Genomic DNA, 12,138 nt, shown 5'->3' with positions numbered 1-12,138 from the left:
GCCTCATGCTTCCTGCTTCTGCCTCACTGTTTTATATAAAACAAACTTATAACAATGAGCTTTTTTCTTTAAATATTTAAACTGAGTTACAGAACCATTACTATAGAGATAAAAGGCTTCCGCTACAAATACGCATATTTCGTCTTATTTTATCCATTTATTTAATTTTAATCAAATGTCTGTCTCCCCCTGTTGTAAGAACTGCGGGGAAACATGGTTCTAGATGTGGGTCCTTTAGCTAATTTTACATGATTGCAAAATTTGTCTAAATTTTTAAAAAGGTTTTTATTTAATGAAAAATTTGCCTTATTAAATGAACTATTATTTAAAAGCTTTTTCCCTTATTGGGCCTAAAATGGAGGAATTTTGGTCAATTTTGCTAATTAAACAATATTTTGCTAAATGTGCTTTTGTGCTGAAACCTTGGCTGGTTTAGGCCTGTCCGGGCCTGTTATGGATAAATAATATGACAAAAAAACCAACAGGAGGTGGCAGCAAGCCCGTTTTGATAAATGATGAATTGAATCGTTCAAATCAAAAGATTCGTTCAAAACGGCTGATTCAATTACAAGCAAAACAAGCCTGTGTCTCAATGTGTAAACTATCCATCATTAATTCTATATGATATTAGTAATTTTCAATATTATTTAGGGCATATAGTATGGATAGTATGCACATCGGGACGCAAGGAAAGTGTCAATGTAAACTGGCCGTTGAATCACTGGCTCACTTGATTCGTTCAAAAACGGATCCATTTAAGGAACGAAAAACCTTGTTAGGTTACTATGCACTGAATAGCACATTTAAGGCCTACTGATATCCAAAAAAGTTGCTTGTGCAATGAATATAAAAACATAACTCATACATGGATATTTTAGTTGCTTGAATTATTAGGTTATTTTAACTGTATACTAATAGGTTTCATCGGCAGTAAATGCTTTTGGACACTCAAGACGTTCTTTTCTTTGGTTCGAAAATATCAATCCTTCACAGTCACACATACAGCACAATAACAATATGTCAGGGGAATGTCTTTCAATTCTAATGAAGGAAGAAACATACCTTTTCTGTTGTCTTCTTTTTAAAGAAATTCGAAAGTTGAGCTTGAACCATTTTGCACGAAAAATGACGAAAACTTGCTTCCACTTGTGCGCAGCTCATTACAGAACCGAGTTATGATTAGCCAATCACAGTTATTCGTGAATTATCTTTAAAAGATAATTTGAACATTTCATTTGCATTATAAATTTTACATTATATATATTATTAATCCAGATGGGGATGGTAAGGGGAGATGGTGGTTTTATTGAGGGGATGCTTTTTGACATTTTTTTTTTTAACCGGGGGAAAAAAACAAATAATTTGTAGACAGTTAAATGAGCTATACTAAGTCTACTGGTAAGATTTTAATTACTGCTTTTGTTGTGCAAACTGTGTAATTTATAGTTTACTTTTTCTAAGATGTTTAACAGTGGCTCATCTGAATAATTAGTTACAATTAAAATCTTCAGAGACTTCATAAAAATGCACAGTGTGGCTCATATATAACGTTAGCACAAATTATTTCATTAATTCACATTTCTATCACACGTCAAGCTGAAATCCTAGTTTTACACCATGTCTTCCACTTCTGAGGGTTTTATGTGGATCATCAGACTTACAGATTTCTCCACAGAAGGCGAATGCAGCATCTTGCTGATCTACGAAGTGATAAACGTCAGTGCTTTTGGTTTGTTTATTATGTTACGAACCAGTTGACGATGGAAAATCGGCAAATAAGCCTCTCCCAGAGATTTTCATCACTTGCACTTCAAGACTTCAGCGTTTACTTAACGGCTGACTCCGACTGAACATCGCCACTTCGCTCACAAGGCGAGAGAATTATTACAATTACTGAAACTCGTAAAGACAAGCGGGCTTGTAAACATTCTCAAGAGCCTCTTAACGATAAAACTAGCGTTAGCATCCATAACGTTACCAGAAATCAGTTCTTAAAGTTTAGCGACCTACATTAGGTTTCTCCCGCTTTCTTGACGATATCATTTGTAAGTTTGTTAATCCACCTTCATGTAAATATAGTTATACATTTCCAGCAGTAGAAAGTAAATCACAGCAGCAGACTTCGGAATCCGCACCGGTCATAGTTTCTATGGTTACCAGAAACAGAAGCACGTGCGCTAAACAGCAGTTGCATTTAAATAGTGTTTCTGATTTGACATTAAAGCGGCTGAAAAAATAATAGTGCAAGTGTTTTGAATCATCACTGTCGAGATGAAATTCTAACTTTACCCTGTGTTGTATGATTTTAATTTATAGTTTTGTATTAGTGGCCTGTGTCTCCCCCTGCTGTAAAAGCTGCAAACTGTAATGCAGTCAGAAAACACTACTTAAAATAACTGGACTATTAAATCAAAACCGAATAGTTATTAAAATAAATCCCAAGTGACACATATTTAGTTGTTGTTGGTTTGTTTATTAATACTAAAAAAACAAACAAAACAAAAAATATTTGCACAAGAACAACCATACATAGTAACAAAATTAAAAAATATATAAATGTATCAATGATTATAAACCTTATCATCTTTCAATGTAGTGTTTTACATGAATACAGCATTTAGCACATCAGGCTCACTGCATATTAAAGACAATATTGGCAATCTGACATGCTAGTTTATATGATAAATGTTTATTACATCCGGAACAGCTTTTGAGTTATCAGCTGATTCGATTAAATTTCATACAGTTCAAAATAAAGTCACAGTCGCAAAGAATCTAAAAACAAACAAAACAAAACCATTTACAAAACAATACACAAAAGTCAATACAAAATCCAAAACCTGGAAAAGTTCATTCAGGCATTTCGAAGCACCCTTCAATAATCTTTTTCTTTGCTCATGTATGCAGAGCACTTATTCCCCCCTCATATTCTATTTTTTTTTTCATAAGTCTAGATACACATCCAATGTTTACTTTTTTTCTCTTTGCACATAATTTCTCAGTGCTGCAATTCAATGAAGATATATTTGTGAATACACTTTAGCTTACAAATAATGCTATATTTCTTTTTTTCAGTTTTAATTGAACTTTAGTTTATATTTATTTTCACTAAATTTCTGTAGATATTTAAATCTTTAGACCACAACACAACCTACTGATATTTCAAGGGCTATAACTCCACTTGGCACATACACGCACATATTTGGGCACCTTTGCTATTACATAAATAACATAACTTACTTGGATTTTGACTTAACATGTAAATCTCATTTTGCCCATTTATTTGTTTTTTAACTAGAGCTGTTAAAGCACAAAATGAAAGCTCCAGGCAACGCAAGAACTGAGCAGAAATTTACACCCATCGCTTCATTTTTTTTGTAATGCGCCTGTTCATCGTCAACTTTTTTAATATATTGTGGGGAGGTTATGGACATTCATGCTGGGTTTGGACTGACTAGACATTTGCAATGACCAGTGCAACAAAGACATGGAGTAACTGAGATCTTTTAGGTTTTATCATGTGGCTGTTTGATTGATAAATATGCAAATACATAAAACACAAAGCTATCAAAATAGCTTGCATATCCTGTCAAAAGTCTTCAATATGTGAGAAAATATTTTAAGCCAGGTAATGAAGATTTCAAAAGAAAAAAATCCTATTTAACCACAATTATGATACATTCATACACTTGCAATTTGAATCATATTTTTTTAATAATTAAAACATTGTACCTCCATAAGTGTGAGCCTTCACGTTTAAAAATCAAGATTTCTTTTTTGAAAAAAAAATCTACAGTTATGATTGGCGTTATCACTCCATGACAACATTTTATTAGGTTAACACACTTTATCATACAACAATAAATGTAGGCAGTAATGAGCACCTTGTGACTAACACAGACTTGGAAGTAATACTAGTAACGGTGGAGAACTAGCCACCAGTGTAAGAAAAGAAAGAATGTACCAAAGCAAAAGTCAAGCCAGAAAAGGTTTCTTGGCAGTTTGGAAGTACTGGTTCTGTCTAAGATATGGAGTCAAGATCAAAGCATGAGGCAGTGGAATGGTTTGTGATCTCTAAGTGCACAAAGCCTGGAAATAGCACCCACACACTACTGGTAGAGTGCCTTATAATTTAAAGGAATAGATCACCCAAAAATGAAATTTTTTTCCTGAAAATGTATTTATCCTCAGGCCATGCAAGATGTATATAAATTAGTTTCATCATAGAAACAGATTTGGAGAAATGTGTCATTACATGACTTGCTCACCAATGGATCCTGTGAAGTGAATGGGTGCCGTCAGAATGAGAGTTCAAACAGCTGATAAAAACATAACAATAATTCACAACACAACTCGAGTCGCTCAGTTAACATCTTGAGATAGAAGAAAAGTTGCGTGTTTGTAAGAAATAAACTTAACGATCATTAAGGCGTTTTAACTGTAAACAATTGCTTCTGGCCAAAACATGAGTCTTTAATCCATAATAAAGCTTCCTCAAGTGAAACAGTCCATCCTCTTTTGCCTTCTCACATCCAAATCCACTGACATATTGGTTTAGAGCTGTGTTGGACTGATTTTGCTTGTAAATGGTGCTTGCTCTAAATTCTAAACTCAAACAAGTTGACTTTTTTTTTTTTTGTGAAGAAAGCAATATGATGAATAGAGGACTGTATTTTATTAGGAAGCCATGGTTTAAGGTTAAACACATTAATGATAGATTTGTAACTTACAGATGTGCAGCTTTTCACAAAACATTGATGAACTGGGGCCATGTGGATTACTGAGATGTTTTTATCAGCTGTTTGGACTCTCATTCTGACGGCACCCATTACTCACTCCAGAGGATCCACTGGTGAGCAAGTGATGTAATTTCTCCAAATCGGTTCTGATGTAGAAACAAACTCATCTACATCTTGGATGGCCTAAGGGTCAGTAAATTTTCATTTTTGGGTTAACTATATCTTTAACCAAGAATGAACTGACCCCTGAAGTGGTCACATTATAGTGGTGAACTATCGTACAGACCTAAACACAGAAACAACATGAGAATCGGTGAATTAAAGTCAACCATCTTACCCTGTTTACACATCTCAGACACTTCCAAGATTATTCCACATATTTAAATGTGTTCTTTATACGTAATTTAGACTTCTTGATGTCTTAACCTCTAATAAACATTAATCATTCATGCAGCTTTTTCCATTAAAACTTGCTTGCTTATTCTATATTTTCTAACAGTAATGCAAATGTTGTAGGATGGATATAAAGAAAAAATCCTAATAACTAAAAAAAAAGTGCGAAAGTCAACAAATAAATTAAACACAACTTTAAAGCCACACGTTAACACTGTTGTGATGAAAAATCAAATAAGTGCACATTTAATCATGTAAACTTAGAAGCTAAGCAGCAAGGTGGAGTATTATCACAAAATGTTGAGAAAAAGCGTGTGAAAAAGCAGCAAACTGTAGGGGACAGTCTGTCTCTTTGCACTCGAATTTCACGATCTGAAGACGTGCACGGCTCGAACTACATACTGTCGGCAGATGGGACACTCGTTCATGCGTTGCCCACACTTGCTGCAGGTGACCATGTGGCCGCACTCCAGCAGGACACAGTCAATGGGAGAGTCCATGCAGATCTTGCACAGGTTCTCCTCCTGGCCGCTGGGCTCAGCAGGATCAGCTGGAAGAGTGGGGACAGATTCAATTATCAGTCACAAATTCAATAATTGACTTACTTTAAAATAGAGGCTAATCGCAACGGTATTTATAAATCATACCTGCTTCTGTTTTTGTATTTGAAACTGAAAATAAAAAGAAAGTGCAAAAACGTCAATTACAGTAAATTGAAGAACAGCAGTAAACACTATGATGATTTAAGTTACACTACCATTCAAAACTTGGGATCGGTAAGAATTGTATTCTTTTTTTTTCTTCTTTTTTTTCCAATTCATCTTCTGCTCACCAAGCCTGTTTTTTTGTGTTTTTTTTTACCAGTAATATTGTTAAATATTTGTACTATTCAAAATAAATACTTTCTATTAAATATATTATTAAATGTAATTTATTCCTGTGACGACAATGCTACATTTTCAGCATCATTATTCCAATCTTTAGTGTCACATGATCCTTCAGAAATAATAAATAGAAAGCAATTATTTTGAATAGTAAAAATATTTCACATTATTGCTTTGGCTGTATTTTGGATCAAATAAATGGCGGCTTGGTGAGCAAAAGAGAATTCTTTAAAAAAAACATAAAAAATCTTTTGACTGGTAGTGTAAACCTCTTGACTATCAATTTTGATCAAATGCTAATTATTATTAAAAGTATTGAGCAGCAATAACAATAATAATAAAAAAATCTTACTGAACTTCCAAACAGAAGTGTATTTTAAACTAGGATGATTTTTTTTTATTTTTATTCCAACATTTATTCCAAATGCTGTCATTTTAGCTAAACATTTAAATACTTGTAAGAATATTTTGTAAGAAAAAAAACACCTCACATGCTAAAAAAAAAAACAATAATATTTTCCTAAACCAATCAAAACTGCAATTTTTGCATTACTAGTCCAAGTCTTTAAGCGCTAGGCAATACTACTACTATGTTGTTATGGTTTCACAGTGTTCATGCAGAAAGACGTACCAAGGTTGTGAAAGTCTTTCTGATCATTAAAGAGGTGGGTGACCTTCTCCATTAGTTCCCATTTCTCACAGCAGCCCTGGTAGTTCACCAAGTTACGTGCCAGAATCTCCTTCAGCTGCCGCACGCTGAGGCCTTCGATGTCCTCCACCCTGCTCAGGTCAGACAGAGAGGCTCTTCTGCTGAGCACCAGCGTCTCCTCACTGTCTGTGGACTAAGTGAAGCGCAGATAAAACACGCTTATATCTGGACAAGAGGCTTCTGCTATACACAATAACACAGCATGTTACATCCATACCTCTTCCTCATCATCCTCATCATCTTCTTCGCCCTCTTCATCTTCTCCATCTCTATCTCCATCTTCTTCTTCCTCCTCCTCACCCTCTTCATCCTCGTCGTCGTCGTCCTCCTCCTCCGTGAGGGCTTCAGATTCTGCGAGAGGATGGGAGGGTGCAGCCGGCTGTGACCGGGATTCGGCACTGCCGCTGCCCCTGAGAGTCTGTTGAGCCAGCACCAGCTCCACCAGCTCCTCCTTCTCTCGGCACATCTGTGTGGGGGTTTCGTGCAGGTGGAGATAGTCACGGAGGTCCTTCACCTTCAGCCTCATCAACTCTGCCCGTTCAAAGAAGGTGCAGTGGAGCCGCTGACAGGTGTGGCACATCCGCGGCCGGACGTCCATCTGCACCGAGCAGCGGCTGCAGAAGCTGTTTTTGCAGTCCATGCAGACATGCTATGAAATGGATTGAAATCAGCCAAAACCACTCAAATCCAATTATAATTTTTCTGGGATTTTTGCTTTGAAGGGTTAGTTTACCCAAAAAATGTAAATTCTTTCATTAATAATTCACCCTCATGTTGTTCCACACCCGTAAGACTTCTTCGGAACACAGTTTAGATATTTTTGATGAAATCTAAGAGCTCTCTGACCCTGCATAGATAGCAACACAACTGAAATGTTCCCAGTCCCAGGAAAATTGCAAGGACATCGGTAAAACAGTCCATGTGTGAGTGTTGCAAAGCTATGAAAATATTGTTTTGTGTGCAAAAAAACATAATTTATTCAGCAATTCTTCTCCCCGAGTTACAGTCTTCCATAATCAGCGTTGTTTACATTCAGGAGAAAACACGCGCATGTTGAGAGTAAACAACGCTGATTGCGTTCTGGGGAAAGTGCGCACACGCATCAAGCTCTCTCCAAGATGGCGGAAGCTACAACAGTAACTCGGGGAGAAAAATTTTTTATAAATTATTTTTGTTTTCTTTGTGCAAAGTACAAAAAGAAAAAAGTATTCTATAGCTTCGTAAAAGTTGAGCCACTGATGTCACATGGACTATTTTACCAATGTCCTTGCTACGTTTCTAGGACTGGGAACATTGCAGTTATATTGCTGTCTATGCACGGTCAGAGAGCTCTTAGATTTCATCAAAAATATCTTAATTTGTGTTCCGAAGAAGAACGAAGGTCTTATGGGTTTGGAACGACATGAGTAATTAATCAAGTCAAGTCAAGTCGAGTTTATTTCTAGAGCACATTAAAACAACAGAAGTTGACCAAAGTGCTGTACATCCCACATCATAAATCAACAACAACAAAAATAAAATGACATCAAAAAGACAAAAACACACAGTTCTCAAACTGAACTAAAAGCCAAGGAAAATAAATGTGTTTTAAGACTAGATTTAAAAGCAGATAGTGTTGGGGCCCCCTCACAGACAATGGTAAATTATTCCATAGTTTAGGGGCCGCAACGGAGAAAGCCCGATCTCACCTATTTTTCAACCTTACTCTAGGAACAGCCAAGAGCATACAACCTGCCGACCTAAGAGACCTAGATGGAACTTGTTGTTGTATAAGGTCAGAAAAGTAGGTCGGGGCTAGACCATTTTATGTCAATTATGTCAATTAATGACATAATTTTCATTTTGGGGTGAACTATCCCTTTAACAGCAGAACTGGAGTAAATGTAACCTGATTTACCGTTCTTACACTGTCAAACTGGCCTCCGCAGGCCTTGCACAAGTTTTCGGGTGGTGCTGGGAGGGGGCTGGAGCCCGGGTCTGTGTAGGCCTGGTGCCATGAGCTGCCGTTTTCTTCCACGGTGGCGGTGATGTCCACACAGAGCAAGCTATAACATAAGGTCTGCACAACCCATCCTGCTCATACAACAAAGTATTAGTTCATCTAAAATTAGATTATTTATTATGTCAGTCAATATATGCTTGTGTTTGCTATTAATTAATATTTCCCAAAAGGAAACAAAACTCTCTATCACTCTATGATAAAGGATTTGAAGAAGTGACCCTATTAAATTAGGTTTTATATAAGAAACACTTCATATTGATAAGGCATCCTAAATAATAAAATAACTGCAGATCAAATCAGACAAATATAAATTATAGTCAGTGTAAAAATGTAATCTTCATATTATAGTCAATCTTTTTTTTTCTTCTTTTTTTCAGAAAGTCTATAACATCTGTTACACTCTTTTTGGTTATGTTAATTCTATTTTATTACAGAATGTATTCACATTTTGCTTTTATTTTTACATCTTCAAGTTCTAATTTTAATTTCAGTCTAAGTCATCTATCTATCTATCTATCTATCTATCTATCTATCTATCATAAATTTTATTGAATTCTGTTTTATTTTTTATTTGCGTTTTTCACCTAATATTTGTTTTGTTTTATTTTATTTCAAGTACTGCGATTGTTCTATTGAGCATTATTGTGATGCAGTAAGACATTTACATGTATGCATGAACCCAGAGAGCTGCTTACCAAGACTGCCTTGCTATGTCGGTCGCTTATGATGTCCAAAAATGCTGTCTAGATAGGCAGAACACTGGGTTTTGAGACACAGCCACAAGACTGTATCTTGCAGAATATGATTAAGGTAACTGAATGCATATGAGATCTTACCCAAAGTATCCGTTGCAACGTCCTATTACAGCCATAAAATATGTGTTTAATCGGGGACGCATGAACGATAAATAGTAAATGAACGAATACGCTCTGTACAGATGTAGGTGAAATCGCTTTGCAGTTCCCTTGACGAACGCAAAGAAGTATGACGTCAGAACGTGTAATCACGCGAGAAAAGCCGGCGTCTGCCTAAACGAGGGTTTCTTCCAGGGTTGCCATGTATGCTTAATATGACTGAATTTCATCAAACCTTTGTTAAATCTCTTCAAATACCATGAGCATAATATTTTAATTTGAACTATTGTTATTAATGCATTTTTACCTCATTGTAAAGTTTCACTGCCTCGTTGTAAACACACCACGATAAATCTAAGCAGAATACATTTGAAAAAGAATATATAAGTATGTACGCACACACACACACACACACACACACACACACACTTAGCTATAATAAATACTGTATAATTTATAATAATAATTATATTTGAAAGCTAATTAAAAGAAATTAAATTAGAGTATTAGACTAGAGGAGATTAATTAATAAATATTGCAAGTAAATTTAGAGTTAAATTCTTTTTTTTTTTAGATGCTTTAAGGATTGCAATACAAGTTTAAAATATTTTGAAATGCCACAAAACAATCTTTTATTTTATTTTCTCTAGATTTTTCTAGATTGTGGCTGGAACCCTCTGCATATTTGTCAGACAAGGCAGAATGATTATTATCTAGTGGGATCTGGCAACATAGCTTTTTCTTCCTCTCTTGTTGTTTAGTGATCATCAGAGTTATACTGCCATCAACTGGGCTAAAACTACAAGGATGGACATAATGTTAATGTTTCTTATATACAATATTTATTCCAGAATTCATTACATTTGAATTGACCCTGTTTCTTCTTCTTCTGTTTTTTAAATGAAGTAAAGTTGGCATTCAGATTCATGTTTATTTATGTCTTTATGCAATAATGAGTAACCAGCTAACGTTACATGTGATTTATTTATTTATTTATTTATTTATTTATTGCTGTGTGTATTAGTTCTATCTATCTATCTATCTATCTATCTATCTATCTATCTATCTATCTATCTATCTATCTATCTATCACAGACATGGATAATCCTATTCTTATATGTATCTGCAAAATCCCATCAAGGACAATGTAATTTACCTGCATTTACACACACAGATTAAAGGATATATGAATAATCTGAAGGTGTCATGCTGTATACTGAACATTATCATATAGCCAAACTACTAGGAAAAACGGTTCTTTCTGCACCAGAAGAGTGCGCTGTTTACCAAACGTTGGCTAGCTCTTTATTGATGTCCATTGATCCGGAGCTGTTCAGTATCCAGATGACCACTGGATTAATCTAGAGAGGTCAGGGATCAGAGGTGAAGCCCTCAGCAGTGATGACCTTTCAGCAGGGCTGCTGATTTGGGTTAACTCGTTAATCAGGTTACACTGCAAATCCTGTTTGAGGTGGCTGTTGGGTGTAACAAGTGGATTAAACCCCACACGTTTATAAGACTAATAAGACATGGTTAGAGGTAAGACGATACCATTTAATTCCTCTTTTGATCTGAAATCAAATATTAACAAGGCTAACATTCGATATTAATAACAAGTATGTCAGGCAGTGGGACAGCGTCTGGGTTTGCAGGGTATGCAGGAGCATATGGCCCGGGCAGATTGGGGGCCCGCCGAGCCAAGGGGGAAATTTTAAGTGAAACAAAGGAACAAATATAGAGCCCTGCAGGGGCCTGGTCCTTGTCCGACAGCTTATCAGAATTCTCCACCCGAGTCCGACCTGAAACCTGCGTGACTGAGCCCCTCTCTCTCTCTCTCTCTCTCTCTTTCTCTCTCTCTCTCTTCCCCTTTACACAGCTGCTTTTGCAGCCATAAAAATAGTCCAGTTTTGGTTTTTAATTGCAAAGTGGTTATATTCCGTTTCGTCATTTTACAAACATGACTGGATCATTTATGTTTCAACGCCTTGGAATTATAAGGTCCTATCTTCCGTTTTTGTCAAAATGTAGTTATTCGCTTGTTATGTGGCAACTTATTTGCGTTATGCTTCTTTTGTCATAATAATTATTCATTATAATGGCTTTCATGGTTCTGCAGTCTTTTGGAAGATTAGGTATGGACAAGCCTTTGTTCTAGTTGAATCCTAAAAGATGGATTTTTACAAGCTTCCAATTTTTTAGCGTAATTTTTTAGGGTGTGGACTTTGTACACGGTGCAAAGACCCTGCGGAATAAGTTCCTTATACTGGTTGTTACAAGAACCTTTAGTCTGTGGTTCACGCATGGACATATCTCTTGAGGGCCCTTTCCCTGCACTTCTCTTTTCTAAAATAACAACTCTTGGGTGCCTATTACAGTCAGATGGAAAAGACTTCAAAAATGTTGACTTAGTTGCTGGACATATGGCCTTCATTTAAAATGTACAGTCGCTAAACTTCTTGAGCAATGCAGAGCTGCTCTCACAGCAGATGAAATCAAGTTACTGGAGGACTATAATGAGGAGCAAATTGATCCAAACAGTGATGATCCATTTCATGTT

At 36.0% G+C, this 12,138-nt stretch overlaps 1 protein-coding gene across 3 annotated transcripts; it reads right to left on the bottom strand.

Moving 5' to 3' along the window:
- Nucleotides 1-3,796: 3,796 nt before the first annotated feature.
- zgc:171740 (uncharacterized protein LOC795694 homolog) lies at nucleotides 3,797-9,721 on the bottom strand. 3 transcript variants are annotated; one of them, XM_059526399.1, is made up of 7 exons: nucleotides 9,564-9,717; nucleotides 9,423-9,470; nucleotides 8,623-8,798; nucleotides 6,943-7,374; nucleotides 6,648-6,858; nucleotides 5,780-5,803; nucleotides 3,797-5,682 (listed from the first exon to the last, which is right to left on the bottom strand). In XM_059526399.1, exons 4-7 carry the CDS (start codon nucleotides 7,363-7,365, stop codon nucleotides 5,498-5,500), a joined length of 843 nt encoding a protein of 280 aa, XP_059382382.1. In that variant the 5' UTR covers nucleotides 7,366-7,374; nucleotides 8,623-8,798; nucleotides 9,423-9,470; nucleotides 9,564-9,717; the 3' UTR covers nucleotides 3,797-5,497. The 3 variants fall into 3 exon arrangements, with proteins under 3 accessions (XP_059382382.1, XP_059382380.1, XP_059382381.1); XM_059526397.1 differs by having other exon boundaries at nucleotides 9,423-9,721; XM_059526398.1 differs by lacking the exon at nucleotides 9,423-9,470 and having other exon boundaries at nucleotides 9,564-9,720.
- Nucleotides 9,722-12,138: the final 2,417 nt, after the last annotated feature.

The sequence above is a fragment of the Carassius carassius genome, chromosome 36 (assembly GCF_963082965.1).
Source record: "Carassius carassius chromosome 36, fCarCar2.1, whole genome shotgun sequence".
NCBI classification, from domain to species: Eukaryota; Metazoa; Chordata; class Actinopteri; order Cypriniformes; family Cyprinidae; genus Carassius; species Carassius carassius.
The sequence above is the reverse complement of the archived record's forward strand: the minus strand, read 5'-3'. Positions and strand labels throughout refer to the sequence as shown.